This window comes from Fukomys damarensis, unplaced genomic scaffold (genome assembly GCF_012274545.1).
Source record: "Fukomys damarensis isolate Sample0158 unplaced genomic scaffold, DMR_v1.0_HiC HiC_scaffold_15, whole genome shotgun sequence".
Taxonomy (NCBI): Eukaryota; Metazoa; Chordata; class Mammalia; order Rodentia; family Bathyergidae; genus Fukomys; species Fukomys damarensis.
Window position 1 is genome coordinate 64678611 of NW_022900927.1, and position 19481 is coordinate 64698091.

At 49.6% G+C, this 19481-nt stretch overlaps 1 protein-coding gene and 2 long non-coding RNA genes across 6 annotated transcripts in view; 1 reads left to right on the forward strand and 2 right to left on the reverse strand.

Annotated features, from left to right (window-relative positions):
- The window catches only part of Rfx4 (regulatory factor X4), a 136164-nt gene that overhangs the window by 105219 nt on the left and 11464 nt on the right, over positions 1–19481 (forward strand). For 3 of the 4 annotated variants that reach the window (XM_010631310.2, XM_010631308.2, XM_010631311.1), the window contains 3 exons: positions 144–261; positions 9601–9720; positions 9941–10102. In XM_010631310.2, the coding sequence (XP_010629612.1) occupies positions 144–261; positions 9601–9720; positions 9941–10102 (400 nt within the window). The remainder of the gene's footprint in view (positions 1–143; positions 262–9600; positions 9721–9940; positions 10103–19481) is intronic. The other variant, XM_010631309.2, reaches the window with a different exon arrangement.
- LOC117286154 lies at positions 14250–16782 on the reverse strand. The gene is made up of 3 exons (XR_004517309.1): positions 15784–16782; positions 15486–15642; positions 14250–14495 (listed from the first exon to the last, which is right to left on the reverse strand). It is a non-coding gene; the product is annotated as an uncharacterized LOC117286154 (long non-coding RNA).
- Positions 16796–17359, reverse strand: LOC104867046. The gene is made up of 3 exons (XR_781647.2): positions 17330–17359; positions 16946–17178; positions 16796–16829 (listed from the first exon to the last, which is right to left on the reverse strand). It is a non-coding gene; the product is annotated as an uncharacterized LOC104867046 (long non-coding RNA).

The following is a 19481-nucleotide window of genomic DNA, read 5'->3' on the forward strand; positions in this document are numbered from 1 at the left end:
GTTGGACCCCCGGTACCAAAATAAATAAATAAAGAAGAAGTCAAAAACCCTTGCTCTGTCACATTGAATTTGGAGATCCGAAGCCTTCCTGCCAGTTTTTGGAGAGCCAGTTGTAAGTGAACATGGGCCACTCTCTCCTGCAGGTGGCCGCCAAGAGACAGGGGTCGCTGAAGAAGGTGGCCCAGCAGTTCCTCCTGATGTGGTCCTGCTTTGGCACCAGGGTGATCCGGGACATGACCTTGCACAGTGCGCCCAGCTTTGGTAAGGCTGCCCCAGCCCTCCTGCCCCACGTATGCTCCCTGGGCACAGGGCCGCCAGGGCCTGGGGGAGGTGACCCAGGGCACTCTCCCTCCCAGGCAAAGCAACCCAGCTCCCAGAGCTTCCAGAACCCCCCTCTTTGTCTCACTGCGTTGCCCAGGCTAGCCTCAAACTCAACATGATCCTCCTGCCTCAGCCTCCCAAGTGCTGGGATCACAGGTGTGCCCCACACCAAGCTACTATTCTTTTAAAATACAGCTTAGTCTAACCCTAGAAGAGGGCTTTTGCACTGGTTTTCTCTTTGTCCTGCTTGGGTTTCCACCACCTGCGGGAGCAGCCCTGCCCCACGTCCTCATCCACAGCTTTCTGGATCAGCAGGGCCAACACTGCTATGAGGCCCACCTCTGCAGCATCCTAGCCCCCCTGGAGGACTCAGGGGTCTGTTTTTCAAAGAACCAAGTGTGCATTGAAGCCAGGCATGTGGCCTATAACCCCAGCACTGGGGAGGCTGAGGCAGGAGGAGTGCAGTGACTCTGAGACCAGCCTGGGCTACAGAGTGAGTTCAAGACCAGCCTTGTCAACACAGCATGACCCTGTCTCAAAAGCCACCACAATAATCCGTGTGGAGTCCAGGTCATCCTGACCAGAGGGAGTGGGGTGGGGCAGAGTTGAAGGCATTCTTTGACATTCAAAACCCGGAACGCATTGGCCTCCCTTTCCACGGGTTTTGGCAGAGGGCTGTTGGTGTTTTCCCGGCAGTTGCTCCCGTTCCCTTCTCCTTTACAAGGAGAGCTGTGCTTTCATTTCTCATTATCTCCAGTTAAGTGGGTCGGCACTGGGCTGCGCCCCAAGCTTACTGTGCTCCTGTCGCTGGTTGGCAGCGCTGCTGGGCAGCCCCGGGACACTGTGGGGAAACACAGGAGCACGGGCTTTCCTAAAGGGCTGCGTCGTCCGCGAGAGGCCCTGTTTGCCCACCCTAAGGAGTGTTTCGTTGCGGATTCCCGAGTCCCCTGAAGCTGCCTGTCCCGCAGCCGGAAGTACTCTCCGCTCCCGCTGTGCCCCTGGCTACCCCGGCAGGGCCGACACCGAAAAGCCCCTGGCGCCGCACTGTTCGCTGAAGGGGTCAGTGCAAAGGTGTGAGGTGCTTTTCCTTCGCCCCCACGTCAGAGACTCAGCCTGCATGCACGGACACGTGTGCACCGGCGCCCGCCGCTTTGTAGGGGGCCGGACAAAGCCACTCCCTCGCCGTAGTGTTCTTTGCCAGTTGTCTTTGTTTTGACCAAGTCGGACAGGTGGGCAAAGGAAAGGGCTGAGTTTGTTTCGGAGGAGCGGGAGTGTTCCTTGTAACGTGTTTCTTTTAGAACTGTTGGGGGAAATCAAATCCCTTAGAGATCAGATTAACCTGATTTCACTTTACAGTAATTTCCAACCTGGAATGGGCTGAAATAACACCTGTCTCCAAGTCCGCCTAGCCGACGACCTGAGGCGGCCCGGCTCCTTGGACGCATTGTTGGGCTGTGCTGCTCAGGGTGACGAGCAAGTGGAGAGAACTGGCTGCAGACAAAAGCCCGCCTCCCCTCGGGCCCGTGTGTGTCAAAGCCCCGGCTGGTGGCTGTGTTTGGGTCATGCGTTCCCTGTATGGAAACAGCTAATTAGGAAAAGAGCTCTGTTCCCAGCCCGCCCGGCCGACTCCCACACGGGCCACACTGTGTCCCCCGCAGCCCTGACTGGCGCAGGGTCGTGTGGGATGCCGCAGGAGCCCGGGGCTCGGCCACCTCTTCCCGGGATGGCCCCTTTCAAAGGTGGTTGGCGCCTTTCTTCTCCCTAATTCCTTCTCACAGAAAGGGCCTGTGCTGTGCACTGAAGTAGCACGCTTTCTTTCTTTGCTGGAAGCAGTGGTTTCCAGCACAGTCTCGGGCAAAGGTAGCAGCCAGTGAATGTTTAGTCCCGGAGGAGCTGAGCACTACAGGCTTCTATCTCCAAGCAGCACTGTTTTCAGTGGACCCACCTGAGTGTCGGAATCTTCGCCCTTTCCTTCTGGGTTTTCACCAAACGCCTGTCATTTCTCTGTTATGAACATCGGGGAGGTGGCAGTAGTCCAGGAAGTACTTGGGCGTCGAACAGCGCCCCAAGCAGCCCAGAGTACAGGCTGAGGGGCAGGGTTGTACAGGACTTCCATGGGTCACTGACTGCCTGACTGACGATTGCAGTGCTGGGATGGAACCCAGGCCTCACACACGCCGAGCAAACACTAGTGCTGACCCACATCCCCGGCCCGTCTTCATTTAATTTTGAGACAGGGACTCACTAGGTTGTCCAGGCTGGCCTCTGCCTGCTGCGCAGCTGGGATGACAGCCGTGCACCACTGTGGCCCAGACACGCGGCCACGCCCAAGCCTTGCGGACTGTTTCTCTGGCGCAGATGTCCCGTGCGGCTCCCTGGCACACAGAGCCCACTACGCTGCAGGACACCGACCTGCACCTGCAGTGTTGGCCAGGCCCTCGCCACCCGCTGCGAGACAGGAACCACCTTCTCTGTCCTGTGTCCAGGATACCACACAGAAGTCCAGGGAGAAGGGCCCTGTGCGCTGCCACCTGCCCGTTGGCCATTCTCAGATGGACCCTGGTGGTGACACCACTCAGCAAACGTGGACGCCTGGAGACGTGGGTGTGAGGGCCGCCGCTCCCTGTTCACCTCTCACCCACAGCAGCCAGCACCCTGGACGCCTCAGAGCAGGGGGCTGAGGCAGAACTCAGAGGCCTCACTTTGGTGAGATGCAGAGACAGCAGTGTTGGTTGTCCTGCCACATGCAGCAGGCACAGGCTGTGTAACCCTCCCCTCAGCTCTGCCAGGTGCAAGAGAAACAGGCGCTTTCTATGGGGCTGAGAAGGGAGCGCAGAGTTTCCGGGCCGGAAACCGATGTGGCCAGGGCTCTGTGTCGGTCAGGTCTGCCTGGCCACAGGGCCCGCGCCCGCTCCGTTCTCACAACCACCTGGGCTGGGGCTGGGACAAGGGTCGGACAACTTCACTTGTTCTATATCTAACCCATATCCATGTGGACTAAAAGTATAAAGCTAAGACAGAAGAGAACAGCAGTCAGACCATAGCAGGAAGTACCAGACACCAGAAGGAAGGAAGTGTCTTCCTGTGAGTGCTGAGAACAAGGAGCTGTCAACTCTGATTCGGGGGTGAAGACAACAGAGAGATCTTCGGTTATGCAAAGACTGAAAGCACCTGGCACCCACGGATCTTCATTTACAAAAAGAGAAAGACTGTGAAAGGATGCATTGTAGCAAGAAGAAAAATGAAGCCGCAGATGAGGTCTGAAGTAAGAAACAATTTTTGGGTTATTGCTGCCGTGTAAAGAACTCAGGCCTCCTGAACTAAAACACCCGAACTGTGATGTCACAGGGTTCTGTGGTCGGGACTATCGGGTCAGCGGTGCTTCTCTGACTCAGAAACTGTGACTCCCGACACCGGTGCTCTGAGCTGTCACCGGCCTACCAGGGTCGGAGGGCCGTATAAATCTCAGATTCTCTGTGGAAGAATGCAAAAGTGGAGGGAGAGTGGGCGCTTCTTTCAAAGAAGCAAAATTTTTTAAATATGTAAACATTTAATTTTGGGGTCTGATTTTATTTTATTTTATTTTGGGGTTTTTTTGAGACCAAGTGTCACTACATAGTTCAGGGTGACCTTGAACTCTCAGGAATTCTCCTGCCTCAGCCCTCTGAGTGCCCAGCTAATTTTAATTTTAAAACTAATCTTTGCATGTGCATTTTAAAAAGGAACCAAGTTCAAGGAAAACAGTGTAACATGGAGTGAAGGGAAAAGGGTTTCCAAGAAATCATTAAAGTGCACTAAGGCTCCGTTGTGTTTCGGAATACTAAATAACTTCAGACTTTATTGGAAAGTTAAGTTTATTTGGTTTGTTCTTTTTTTTTTTTTTTTTTTTTTTTTTTTTTTTTTTTTTTTTTCTGAGATAGGGTCTCACTGTGTAGCCCAGGCTCACCTCCAAACTCATGGCGATCAGGTCAGAGATTTAGCTCAGTGGTTCCGCTGCCTGCCTCACAAGTGCAAGGATCAGAGTTCAAACTCCAGTATCAAAAAAAAAAAAAAAATAAAGAAAGTGAAGATCGTCCTGCCTCCGCCTCCATGTGCCAGCACACCCACCTCGGAAAAGTGAGAGTATGAGAAATTAGCAGATGGCAAGAGTTGAGAAGATGAAGGATAGAAAATAGATGGTAAATGAAAAATACAAAATAGCATGGCAGAAAGAAAGAAGGAATGATGATCAGAGTAAATGGAAAAGTTTCTTCCTCCAGAAAACGTCGGGCAGAAATACTTTGACAGGAAAGTTTTACTAGATTTAAAAGACATATAATTCTTAATTTATGAAAATAAACATGAAGTCATGAAAATCAATATTTAAGAGGGTAAAGATAAAAGAAGGAAAACAATAAAATTCATTTTATGAAGCCAATCTCAATTTCAAAACCTACAGAGGAAAAGAAAATTGTGATTCAGCTACATATATTTTCACAGATGAAAAAAGTCTAAAGTAATAGCAGTCTAATTTGATGGCAGTTTTTAAAAAAATCATGATTAATGCATGTATGTCAAGAATTTAAGTATTAAAGTCTGAAAAGTTACTTATTAGCATACTGTGTTGATAGACTGAAAGTGAGAAATCATGATTATAGCTACAGAGAAATAAATAGCATTAGGTACTATTTGGCTCTCAAATATGATTTTTTGAGAAAATTCTTAGCAAATTAGGAATAAATGATTTACTTAATATTAAAAAGTATCCCCAAATCTGCAACAAACTTTAGATGGTGAAATTTTAGAAGTCCTTCTGCTTAAGTCATAGAAGATCAGGCTCTAAGGTTCTACCCAATGCAATAAAAGGAAAGGAAATACCAGAATAAAGAAGAAAACACAAAATCATCTTTATTTATAGATGTTATAATTGCTGGCAAAAGAGAATCTGTAAACTAATAGAACCAATAGGAATTCCGCTGGGGGCCAGGGGTTTAGACCAGTGGTGCCGCCACCTGCCTCTCAAGGGCGAGGTCCTGAGTTTGATCCCGATACCAAAAAGAAAAAAGAATTCAGCCAGGTTACTAACTACAGTTAAGTACAGTTAGAATAAAATCATTGGTATTTTTAGCACTAACTTGAAAACATGTATACCTCAAACTAAAAAGTACCTAGAAAGAACTGAACAATTATTTTAAGATCTTCGAGGAAGAATTTTAAAAGTTATCGCAATACGCCATGCTTATGGTTAGAAAGACTCAAGCTCAAAAACATGTTAATTGTCTTCATTTTATTATATCAATTCAATGTAATTCCAGCCCAAATCTTTTTCTTTGATTTTTTGAACAATTTGACCCTAAAATTCACATGGAGGAGCCAAGGGCCCAGAAGAGTGAGGTGTGTGAAGTTGTGGGGCGAGGAGCAGAGATGTCCTGGAGCGAGGCCCACAGGCTCAGGGAGGGCTGGGCCACCATGAGGAGCAGCAGAGCCAGCCCGAGGGGCCTGGCCTGTGTCCCCCACCCCGGTGGGCCCTTGCTCCCTTGTCTGTACAACAGGAGTGTTGTACGGGTGATGATGGGACTGGGAGGGCCTGAAAATCAGTTAGAAATGCTCCAAGACAAGGGTTTTGGAATAATTAAAATAAAATTAGGCCCCTCCCCTACAACGTCTAAACAGAAACACCTAAATAAAAACAGTGACAACAGTAGATCTTAAACTTCTTGGGAGAAAATATGAAATGCTATCTTTGTGATCTTGGAACAGGAAATTACTTTTTTAAAGATACCCAAAAGAGACAAAGAGTGAAGAAAAATATTTCAAATTGGCAACACTTTGATTTTATTTATTTTTCCTATTAAGTTTATTGGTACATTTAAGGCAAACAATAATTACATTCATCATTGGGATCTTGTACCTTTACATGATATATGTTGGTTCTTATTTTTTCCCCTTTCAACATTTGAATTTTATACATCTGTTTATACTTTAAAGTTATAACAATCCACAGAAAGGGAGAAGATATTTTGCGATATATATATATAACTATTAAAGGATTAAAATCCAGAGCACATAATAAATTGGTCTAAATAGATTTTTTTTTTATAGACAAATAAGTACCCAGTAGGAGAAGGAGCAGAGAATATGAAAGGCAGTTCACAAAAGATGAAATTCGAGCGGACAACAATCACTCAAAAATGCATGCATCCTGGTAATAGGGCAGCACAAATTATGACGACGACACTTTGCAGCCTTCAGGCTGGACACTGTTCTGTTCTGTGCCAGAAAAATCATGGGACATTTTTCTGAGCATTTGGTGCTGTCTCATAAGATTAAAGATGCAGGTGCTCTCAGACCCATCGATTCCACTTCCGGGAAATGGGTATAAAATTACCGACTGCAGCCAGTTTCCAACGGTGGAAAACTGTCCGCACCACACTGGGTCGGCAGGAGGACAGGCAAGTCGGGGGATACTCATGAGGCCCCCTGAATGAGGGCGAGGTGTGCCAGCGTGCATGGACCTCAAAGCATGGCTGTCGAAAGCAAGCTGCAGAATTGTGTCTCAAGCACCATGCCTTGTACACCAAGTTTGGACACAGAAGTTCATGTGACATTTATGGGTACGTGAATATACGTGACAGGCTTGCAAAATGCTGCTAATGGAAGCAGCCATGGGCTTTCAGCTTTTTCTCTGATGAAAAGAGACTGATTCGGGTATAGTCAAATGTTAAGATATTAGAAAGCTAGGTGGTCAGCACACTGGGGCTCACGTAAAACTTCTCTGCTTTTATATATGTTTGAAATTTTTCACAGGAGAAAAGAAATTTTTAGATTCTGTCAAATGCAGTTGGCTAGGTTGCCAGATAAGAACAACACGTTATTTTTCTCTGTCCTAATAGCTCTCCCCCTAATAGGCTCTGATGTTCGCCAGCCGTCTGACTGTAGGCAGAATTTGGGTGCCCCAAGCTCTCGCTTCCCGGAGCCCACTTCTTGAGAAGGTGCTGGAATGCTCCAGCAGCAAAGTGCGGTGCTCATGGCCAAGTGGTCAGTGCCTGCTCATTTGAATCATGCATTTAACAACTACTTGCCAAGCCTCTAGCCTGTGCCCGGCAGTGGACAGAACAATGTCTGCAGCTGATGGTAGCACACATCTGTAATTCAAGCTCTCTGGGAGGCTGAGGCAGGAGGATCACAAGTTTGAGCCCAGCCCGGGCAATTTAGGAACTCAGTGAAACCCTGTCTCAAAAGATGAGATGAAACGAAAAATAAAATGAAATAGGGCCTTGGGTTGTGGCTTAATGTGACCTCCCCCGCTCCCTCTCACTCTCCAGTCATTGTGTATCTCCTGTTTGTTTTCCTCTCCCCTGTTTGCACCGGTGCTGTGTGGCCAGGACACCCTGGCACAAACCATTTATTGCTCAGTAATCTTGATGATGGATTTCTGCTTGCTAAGGACACTGTAACCTCTGTGAAGCCAGACACTAAGCTTTCCGTATCGCATGTCCTCGGAATGTGCAGCACAGTCGTAGGCAAATGGTAGGCACACTCCAGACTTGCATGAGGGGAGATTGAAGTTTAACAGACTGGTCCGGTGACTAAAAGAGCTATCCGGGAGGAGCTGGAGGCCCAGAACGACTCTCGTCCAGAAGTGCCAGCCTACAAGCCCAGCGAGGATGTTTTCCAACAGTGTAGTCGTGAGCACGTTTCCTTACAGCCTCAGGTCTTTGTTCCTTATCTGTAAAACCAGAAGGCCGGACAGATGATTTCTACAGTGTCTGCTTGCATTAAAACTACCAGCTGAATCCTATTTTTATCACCCAGCCTGGGCTTCCCATTCTAACTCATTATTCCATAGTTGTTTCTTGCTATCCACATTGACCTAAATGAAAATCCCAGAAAAAAAATTTCTTCATTAGGGACACCTTTTCCTTTTAAGCATTTGCCGCCATCTTTGGACATACACTATGAACAAAACTGTCCTTCGATGGTTCTTGAAATAGTACCAGTAGCTACCCCCGATGAAGCCTCTGGTGTGTACTTTTTCTTCTATTGTGCAACACAGGGTCCAGCGTCGTCCATTCAGAGAGCATTGTATACGAAACAACTGAACAACGACTCCAGGAGCAGGCCTGGGCTCAAGTCCTGGTTCTACCACTTAGTGACTTCGGATGGTGGTGTTACCTCTCTAAGCCTCGACTCCCCACTTGGAAAAGAAGAATATCACCTCCTGTGCTTGTGATGGGAATGGCTGTGATAATAAATCCACAGTGGTTAGCACCATGGTTGCCAGAAGCAAAGTCTCAGTAAATGATTTTCTTCGTCTTTCCTCTAAAGGGAAGAGGCTATAAAAAGAAGAAACATGTGTTATGTGCGTGTCCCAAATGCGGACATGTACTATTACAGAATAAAAATAAATAATTAGGAAGGTAACCTGCAAACGTGGGATAAAAATGCTGACTGCACAGCATGGCTATAGAGATTAATTATAAGCCTTGGACCACAGACCCGGGCACACAGGAAAATACCTTAGGAAGACTGTTCACATCCCCTTTTATGAAATAACCACCCACGCTGGAAAGGAAGAGCGCTACTTTAAAAGCTCTTTTCAGTGCAGCACCTTTCCTAAGAATAGGTGCTATGTGGAGTCTCAGAAACATTTGGGAAAATTATTTGGTTATTGAAAATTTAAAATTTCAATTTTGCTGCCAGACTTTCTGTTAGTTTTCCCTCACCTTAAGACGGCTGCCACATGGAACAGCAGCCTCCATGTTAAAACATGGCTTCTCCTAACAAAGGACAGGCTGCTTCTTCCCATCATGCCTCTTCTCCCGCCAAAAGAGTAACCTGGTTCTTGCTACCTCCTGGCAGCTAGTGATGTCACGAGCCCCCCTAGTGACATCACAGGCTCCTCCAATCCCTTAATAACACCTCACTCAACTCCACCCCAGCTCAGGTGAACCCCACCCCGCTCCTATAAAAGAAGCTCCCTGTTCCGCCACGTTGGTTTTCCTCCTTTGTTCGGAGTCAGCCCGGCAGATCCTCCACATAATAAAGGCTTGTTATAGTCCCAGTCTGGTACTGCTTTTTGGTTCTTTTTACCTAACACTTTCGTTAGGCCGTTGGTAGATACCAGTGAACTAAAAGGCAGAGTCCCTGCTGTTCTGTGGTTCCGTGGCTGGGAACACAACCAGAAGAGTGAGCTCCCCGAGGAGAGGGATGGCGTGGGAAGGCGATTGCTGAGCCTCCTCGAAGAACTTGGGGTGCACGGCTGGTGGGGCTCACTGTCCTGCTCGGTCCTCTGTCCAGGCTCGTTCCACCTCATCCACCTGATGTTTGACGACTACGTGCTGTACCTGCTGGAGTCGCTGCACTGTCAGGAGCGGGCCAACGAGCTCATGAGGGCCATGAAGGGCGAAGGCGGCAGCGGTAAGCCTGGGGCTGTGGTGAGCAGGCTTCCCCCTCTCGGGGCGGGTGTGAGCGCTGCTGGGACTCGCCCTCAGTGCCACAGTGTGGGAAACGTCACAGGCTTTCGGGCACGGGTGCAGCTGACCACACAGATGACAGAGTGGCTTCCCCTGTTCCTAGTCCTTAAAGACAACCTGCCTCGGCACCAGGCTCCAAGAGCTTGCCTTTTGTCTCTTCGCAGCAGAACTTCGAGAAGAGATCATCCTGACAGAGGCCACCCCACCAACCCCTTCACCAGTGCCCTCGTTTTCCCCCACAAAATCTGCCACATCTGTGGAGGTGCCGCCTCCCTCGTCCCCTGTCAGCAACCCGTCCCCTGAGTACACCGGCCTCAGCACTACAGGTAACGAGAGCACCCCCAAAATTTCAGGGACGGGCAGAGGATGCCGAAAGGGAGAGCTTTCTGGGGAAAGACTCTTCCAAGGCAATGCCAAACTCTTCCTGGAGTATCAGAGGGCTTGTGGATATCGGTTTACCCATTGGTGCATCTTCTGTGGGCTGTTTTCAGGTTGGCAGATTATGCATATGATAAAAAGCTCCTCTCCCAAAACTATGCCAATAAATGGATAACAATGATGTTAAGATGATTTAACACACGGCCATTCCTGAGAAGAGGGAGGGTACTCTCTGTGAACCAAAAGCTGAACAGTACCTTTGGAAAGGGGACAGGTAGGGAGCCATAGGCGGAGGCATGACCACTAGACCTGCGTGACACAGGGGCTATGGACAGAGTGGGTCAAGAGCCAGGGAGGGTCCCCTGCGCGTAACCGTGAAGCCGGTGCTCCCAGGAGGCCACACAGTCCAAGAGATGCACAGAACTCTTGTAAGATGGATTCATAGCCGAGACGCACCCAGGCCTGGGTGCATGCCCAAAAGAATTGGAAGTAGAGCCCTGAACAGATACGTTATATCAGTGTCCACAGCATCATGTTTACAGTAACCGAAAGGGAGGAGGGACACAAGTGTCCACCGCTGGGTGGACGGATAAACAGAATGTGGCACACACACTGGGTGGGATGGTACTCTTCAGTCCTGAAAGCGAGCAACGTTCCAACATATGCTTGGACGTGGATGAACCTTGAAGGGAAATAAGCCAGACACACGAGGACGGATACCCTGCACGGGGGCCCCGGACAGGTCAAATTCAGGGACAGAGTGGAATGGCAGCTGCCAGGAGCTGGAGGCCGGGCCAGTGGGGCAGTTTCAGTTTGGGAATATGAAGAATTCTGGTGCTGGATGGCGGCGGTGGTTGCAAACACAGCAGCTGTACGTACTGCCTCTGAGGTGTACGCCTGGAAGGGCAGAAATGGTGGGCTTTATGTGGCGAGTACTGTACCACAGTAAAGAAGATCTCCAAAGCCTGTGTGGAAGCCGCCCCCATCGGAGAACAACTGTGTGGGAACACGGTCAACATCCAGGATGGCCTGAGCAGAGCCGTTAGGGTGAGAACGGGAGGAAGCCATACGACTACAAATTTCAAAAAGAAGGTGTTAATTGCTGAACTAAAAACAGGTAGATGGAACAGAAAACTAGATCCAGCTGAGCAGAGATTAGCAAATGGATAGGCTGAACTGAGTAGTCCTCCAACAGTGTGACACAAAGAGACAGAGAAATAGGAAGTGTGAAAGTGCTGATACATCCAGAAATTCCAGCATTGATTTAATAAATATTTAGTGAGTGTTTCAGAGAAAGAACAGAAAGTGGAGAGGTGATGGCCGGTAGCTTGACAGAGTGGAAAAAGATGAGACTTTCCCGACTGAAAGCTTCCAGTGCATTCTGTGCTCAGTAATTATGGGAGGGGCCGTGCCTCTGCACTCAGTTAAGGAGACAAAGAAAAATCTTATTGGCTCCTCAAAAGGAAATACAGATAATCCCCAAAGGAGAGGAGAAGAGACTAAAGAGACTGATAATCAGGTTTCTCATCAGCAACGTTAGATTTGATTTCAAAATGCTATTTTTTAAAGTGTACAAAAACGGCCATTCATAGAAATATATTTGTGATTATATGTGTGCACGCAGAGACTTTCCCTTCAGGACTTTTGATGTGCTGCGGGAAGTGATTGTGATTGCTAGCCAAGGCTTTGCTACCGCAGGCAGGCAAGGTGTGAGCTCATCCTGCAGGGCTCCTCAAGAAGGAGAGAAGCTTTCTGTGTGGAGGGTTCGGAAGAGACCACGGAAAGACTCCAGGCTTTGTGGCCTGGAGCGTTTGGTAATAACCAGTTCATTCTTCTTTCATCCAAACCTGCTGCATTATCTCGCCATTAGCAGGCACCAGACCTGGGAGTGGTCTTGCTCTCTCCCTCTCCCTCAACTCCCGGACAGTCGGGACAGGCTAAGGTGCTGTTCCTGGGGACGCAGACACATGAGGGTTACCACAACTGGCTCCTGTTGTGCTCGACAGCGGCACCGATGGCGTCTTCCGTGTCAGCGCGTGCTTTGGTTAATGCAGCGGCTGGGAAACACGTGTTTCCTCATGTTAGGCTCCACCACACCCAGCGGGGCGGTCCTCCGAGCCTGACCCACAGACCACTGGAAAAGCCCCTAGGAGGCCCTGTGGACCTACTGATTTGGAGCCTGCAGCTGATCCTGGTGCTCACCGGTGGGAAGATCACTGCCTTGGGAAGCAGAGCAGGAAGAAGAAGAAGAGCAAATCCACTCTCCTTCGACCCCCATCACTGAGGTGCTGTCATGTCCCTGGCAAGGAGGATGGGAGATGTAGACGAGGATACCCCGGTAGGGCAGGGGCCACGGCTGGTGTCTCCACCGCACCTCCCGAGTCTGGTGGTCCTCCCCACCCCGAGAGACATCTGAGGTAACCCGCCCCACATACCACCCACAAGGCAGGTGTCCTCTAATGTGCCGGGGCAAAGAAACCACAGGCTCACAAGGGAGCCTCAGAGAGTTCTGTCTCTCCAGATTTCTCCTTGCTGAGCTCCACACTCCTGCCACCCGATGCTGAGAAAATCAGGTCCATCTTCCTGGACAGTTCCCTTGACCCCAAATGAGAATCGTCCTCCAGGCCCTCACAGCATGGGCTTAGCTGTATCCCAGTTCTGCTTTGAGTCTGGCTGTTTTCAGAATCCACTGGGAACTAGTGAGCAGTCAGATCCCAGTTCAGAGTGTTGGCTTTGTATCATTCGTTCACTCCCCCGCACAGCCATCCAACTGTCCAACAAACAGTTCTTGGTTCTCGGTTCTCAGGCAGTTTTGGGTTTGAGCCCTGGTGTATTTGTTTGCACGGAGGCCTCTGCAGTCATAGTTTGCTTTCTACTTTGGGATGGATGAGGGGGAACAGATTCTCCTGCCTCCCCTCATCCCGGTTTTCTCTTCATAATGGGTTGTAATTCCTGCCGAGAAGGCACAGGAAGAGGAATTGTAGAGAAAAGAACAGCTCTGCTCAGTGAAAGCAAAAATGGAAGAGAATTTCAGCACTGTGTGCAACTCTTCAGCTACCCAGGGGCTCCTCCAAGCTTAGAACTACTGGGCTGCCATCTCCCGGGTCTACTGGAGTGGGGACAGTTAAGACCAGCCCAGAGTCATTTCCTGGGATAATCCTGCTGACAGAGGAGACACTGGCGAGTGTTAGTGATGGCACCCTTACTTCTGAGGTAGACGAGGAAACTGCGAAGGAAACGGCCCTGCGCGATGGAGCAGAGATAGTTTGAGTGAGATGTTCCTCATAACGTGGCAATGTCCTGAACAAGGAAGCCCTAGGAAGCAAGAGGGTGGGAAGGGCGTGCGGGACGGACTCCTGGGAACTTCTCACAGTTCCTGTCCACCCGGTGAGTCTGCCGGGCTTTCTTCACTGCAGTCTGGAGGACCCGGGATGTGGCAGGTGTGATCCTAGGGAAGGCCACAGGAACGGCATCATGGTGTCCACAGATGTTTGGGCAATGTGTCCAAGAGTCATAAACGTAGCTTTTTAGAAAGACAAATGTGAAACAGGTTCTCTTCAGATGATGGTAAGCTTTGAAGATTTTAGCACATTCCAGCTTTGTTCCCAGATATCTCCAGGGGCATTGAAAATGTCATCCTGTATAAAACTATGCGTAACATTTTTCTCCAGTACCACTATTGAAGTATTCAATTGCTCGATTAGGCCTGGCCTTGGCACGCAGCGAGCTGCAGCCTTGGAGGTCATGCACATAATTTCCTAACAGCATGTATGGTTTTACTGACATACTCTATTTTAAAGCACAAATTATTTATCCATGATGTATGCCTAAAACTAGAAAATATGATGGTAGGCTCCTTAAGTTTGGGGACTTGTACATACTTTCATTGAACAGCATTGTAAATTGGAAAATGATCATGTGACTCATAAAATGCATCTGCCATGTTTCTTTTTAAAAAATTATCTCAGCAGATGGTCTTCATGTCATTAATTATATTTCTGTTTTTAAATAATTACTTTATTTATGTCCCATCTGCTTTCCAAAAAGTTTCGGAAGCAGTTTATAATACAAACAAGGAAGCCAATTTTTTAAAAAGATTCCAGCCTGGGAAGCAAGCAAGAAAGCAAAGGTGAGGGAAAAGTGAACAAAACAACTCGTGGCTGCAAAGAGCCTAAAAGCTGAAGTGAAATTCCATGAGGCCTCCTTGCTTTGCTGGGTTTCTGCTCTGAGCGTCGCTGACCCTTGGGTCATCGGGCTGGACTGCCGGGCGTCGAGGCCAGTCACAGTGACCCTCCTACCATTTCACATTGCGCCGTGGGTGGACACTTCCTCATTTCCCGGCTACGAAAGAGAGAACAGTGTCGGGTCTGCCTGGTGAGCTCAAAGTGAGAGTGCGCTGACTGCCTGCCGCTTGCGGTGCTCTCTGATACTAGCACTGGGGAATCCAAGGCAGTACCGATAATGGGTTGTGACTCATTAGGAAAACAGCCACGCTCTGGGACTTCTTCCACACTTACACAGGTCTCTAAATATGATTAACTGTGTCTGTAGGGGGAGGGGCGGAGAGGGAAAGGCAGGGCACGTGGGCTGTCTGAAACCGAACCCGCTACATGGCCAGTGTGGGCAGTGCCATAAGACACTGCTTGAATGACGGCTTTTAAACAGGTTTCTGTAGGGCAAAATCCAGCCCATTTGTCCACCCCCACCCCCGACCTGGCTGGGAAAAGTTCGAACTCTTAATTTCAGGGAGAAGGGCTCTTTTCCTCCTCAGGAGCCTTGCAGGTGGTGTGAAACCGAACGGTCCACCTAACACGACATCAGGCCACAATTCTTTAATGTTCCTTAAAGCACAATGTTTCACAGCTACTCTGTCTGGGGCAGGCCACCGAGGGGCTCTAAAGCACTGTTTATGATGTCATTTGAAGTACTTGCTCCTCCAGCCAATGACAATAAAAGTTAACTATTAAACCCATGTTTTCAACTTCCCACCGTGGGTTCCCTGCAACACAGAACCAGCAAATTAAAACACTGAGCGGCTAGGACTCATGAAGAAATAGAAGCGGGCTCCTTGTGAATGGCCCTGCCGCGGAGCGTCTGGTCTGCCCAGGTACATTTTCTCCACATCAGGGGAGATGTGACAAAGATAACTGACCCCCACCTCGCCACATAAAAAAGCCCAGTTATCCCACGGTGAGCAGAGTGGAGCTGGACGGGGTGGATGTGCAGCCCTGCCCGGAGCCCATGGTGACTCATCGACAGCGAATTCTTCCTTCCAGCCTGGCTGCCTCCTTTTCTTTACAGGAATAGAATTAGAGGAAAAAATGAACTGACCCTGCAAACCGAGGGCTTACTGCACTCTGACTTCACAGCCATGTCACACCCTCAGGCTGTCCGTTCCCCTGGAGCTCTTGTGGAGGGGACCCCTAGGCGGTGGGCACGGCAGGGGCCCCGGCCCCATCCGTCCGATGCACGTTTGCTGAGAGAGCACCTGAAAGGACACAAGGACAAGCATGGCCGAGGCCCCAGCCCTGAGCCTCAGGAAAGCATGGCGCGGTGATGACCAGGGAGGGGAGGCCACAGAGGAAGATGCTGGGCCACGTGTCCAGGTGTCCTCTGGGACCCGACTCACTTCCGCCGCTGGGCAGATCTGCCAGTCGGACGCTGACCGTGGGACTCTCGGTGACGGGGTCTCCAGTGGCACAGGCACTCTCCTCGGACACCTCCAGCTGAAAGAGAGGTGACAGCCGAGGGAGGACAAGACAGACCCAGGTCAAGGTAGACATTGACAGTCTTCTTTGTCTTAGCCCTGACGGAACGGTACCGGGGAGATCTAGTTAGTGTCACAGAAACCGAGCGGCACCGTCCAAATGGGACTTTCTGTGACGATGCAGACGCGTTCTTCCATCTCACTGTCCCAAGCAGTAGTCACTGGCCACACGGGTGTGTCCACTCCGATGCAGCCAGCACAACTAAGAACTGGGTTTTTATTTGTATTTGGTTGTAATCGATGGAAGCTTAAGTCGCCACAGGTGCCAAGTGGCTACTCTGAAGGGCAGGGAAGCAATGGGCTCTCCACGCACTCCTTATTTCTCAGGAGGCTGCAAACAAAAGGCACAGGTTAGCTGGAAACCTGAGTGCTGTCTGTGTCAGTTCACAGAATCCTAGTAGGGGAAAGGCTCCAGCGAGCTGAAGGAAAGGTACAAACAGGCCGCCGGGAAGTGGTCTGAATTCCCCAGATCACTGGCAGAATCTGTGACTCCCGCTCCCACGTGCAGGACACATGCAAGGAAGCAATCACTGCCCTCGTGCTACTTAGCTTATGTCAGAGGAGAGTCCCGGGCTGTGGGGTAGCAAGTGCCCAGGCCCAAGAGGGAAAAGAGCTCAGCACAGTAAGGGGAGGGGAGGAGAGGTTGTGTCATAAGCCTTGCTACTCCCAGTGCTCCACGGTCCGGCAGCATTGACATCCGGAAGAAGCCCGTTAGAGAGACGCTGCTCCCAAAAGACTGAGTTAGGATGTGCATGATAACAAGATCTCCAAGGGCTCAAATGCGTGCTCAAGTATGAGAAGCAGGGGTGTTGTGCAAAGGGTTTGGAGCTGGCAGAGCTGCCTTCAAATCCCAACTCTACCACTTACCTGAGCAAGTCCTCTAACCTCTTGGGACTCAATTTTCTCACCTGAAAGAGGAGGGAGCTCCACTTACCTCAGAAGGTTGTTGTGAAGATTTAATGAGTCAAAGTATGAAAACAAAGTTGCATGAGGTCTGGTTTGTATTGGAAAATTATTCACTCACCTATTCAACAGCTCCTTAGTGCCTGGCTGTGATAGTCAAGCACCCTTTTTGTCCTGTCTTTAAAGCCTTTCCAAGACGAAACAAAACAAAACACCTTGAGGAATCAGAATGTTTTGTTGTGGGAAGAAAATGTTCCTCTCAGGGTTTCAGCTCTGTGCGGTGGCCAGCAGCAGCCCTTTGAGGCTCTTCACAGGAGTCTCAGAAATCAAGGGCTTTCACCGCTGTCCTCAGACCTTTAAATAAATAGGGATGGGACAGTGGGGGGGCCGGGGTAAGGCAGATATGGGAAAATCCAGGAATTAGACAAAGGGAAGCATTGTTATTGTTTTCCCAACAAGTAAAAAGCACCAGAGCTGTCTTTAAAATTAAACACAAACCACACACATTCTCTTTCGTTGGTTTCTTTAAAAAAACAGCAGCAGCAGCAGCAGCAGCAGCAGCAGCAGCAGCAGCAGCAGCAGCAGCAGCAGCAGTAGCAGTGATTCTCCCCGGAGGTCCCAGTGGCAGGAGAGGCGATGAGAGGGGTGTTCTTTTCTGCTCCCCAGGCAAAAAGCGTTTCTCACCCAAGCCAGTAGGTGTTAATCTGCTTAAGCCTGCCTGAGTGGACTCCTTAGATTGCTGGCACATGGCCATTTAGGGGTTTTGTTCCCAAGACCGCAGGAGCCCATTTTCCCTAGAGTTCCACTAGCTTTTTGTTTGATAACGTCTATTTCTAGCAGCATTTACTCCTTCAACAACAAATTCAATGGAGCAAAAATTTACTGAACACCTACTATTTGGCAGGCCCTCTGTTGGGGACACAGGGCTGAATAAGGAACAGTTTCTGTGCTCCAGGGGCTCCCACAAAAGTAACTTCTGCTGCGCTCTCTCAGGTGATGGCTGTTGTCACCATGTCGTCCTACTATGGCTTGGAAGAAGACCCGTCGGCCCCCTTGACTGCCCTCTTCCAACCACACTGACCTCGCAGTTCTCCTCGGGGTCCAGGCTCCAGGGTTAATTACTTGCTTGTTGTGGCTGGCTCAGTTCTTCTCCCAAGTTTCCCATCCCCACCCCCAGTCACATTTACAATGATAAAGTCTGTTTTCACTTCCTTCTTCTTACAGAAGCAATACGTTTTCACTACAGAATAACACAGATAAACAAAGGAAAAGTTTCATAATCATCCCCGATGCCCTTGCCCCAAAGTAACCTGTTTTAATGAGAAAAGTATGTTTTCAGCTATAAGAATAATATAATTTCATATCAAGTTTATAACAGTGCAGGGCAATCAGGACTGATTTAAGCAGCAAATATAAGAACATTTCAGAGGGTTTTGTTCATGATCTCCTTGCAGTTCTTATGAACCATGCCTAATACGTACCCTGCCAGAGTCATTGTCTTTCGGGGAAAGATGATGGTGCTGTGTGAAGACTGGAAGGGATACTTTCAGCTCTGCGGCTGAGTGAGGGCACCAGGGACTGCAGGGGAAGATTGGCGCCATTGTTTGAGTGATTGATGTTATTCAACTATTTCATCCCCAGTGACTTATGTCAGTGTGTAACTGTATCGAGTATTGGACACGATCCAGATATAAGGAGAGAAAGTCTCGGGGGCCCAGTCCAGGGTCCACTGTCACCCCTGCCTCGGCCTGAGGTGGCGTGTCCTGGGGACAGAGACTTTCATGCCAGGGCTCCGGGGATGCTTACAATCCCAGCTAGAGCACTGATAATAGAATCTGCCCTAAGAAACCAGTTTTCTTCTTTGAAGTGTACAACAAGCCATGTGGAAATAGCTACTCTAACAAAGTCTCATATAAGCATACCTGAATTCCATACCTGAATTCCTCACGAAGAGCACTTGGATACCATCAAGCGCGTTCCACAGGGCCACATGTGGCACTCACACCTAGAACCCCAGTGCGGCGGAGAAACGTACCTCCCAGCCTGCTAGATGCGCAGCATGCCGCGCTCCTGTTCCCTGAGTAACAAAGAGTGACTTGCAAGGCCCACGGTGTCGACAGTAGGAGAGAAAGTTTACTGAGAGAAAGCTCCTGAGGGACAGGAGGGGTCATGGAGAAGCCTTCGCCAAGAATGCTGTACTGGGCAGAAGCACAAGGTCAAACTGCAGCCAGCCAGGGGGATCCCAGCACGGTGGCCTTGCTGACCGCCCAGCGGGGAGGAGGCGTGTGGCAGTGGCATCACTAACAGCGGCACACCTCTCGCTGTTAACGCAGCCAAGGCATTTCTAGAAAGGGACAGGGACAGGGAGGGGCCGGAGGATGGGCCCAAATGCCCTGATCACCCCTGTGGCCCGGGGGTACTGCCTGCAGCATTATCTCAAGTTGCTACTTAGCCCTAAGGGAGGCCTGCAGGCCTGGCCATTGTGCCTCTACATGGAGCCCTGGCCTTCTGCAGATGCCGCCAGCCGCAGTTTGGATGCATTTTCATCTTCAGCCCTTACTCTCTTTGGAAGGCTGAGGCAGGAGAATCACAAGTTTGAGTCCAGTCTGGGTAATTGAGTGTCTTGGTGAGATCCTGCCTCAAAAAAAAAAAAAAAA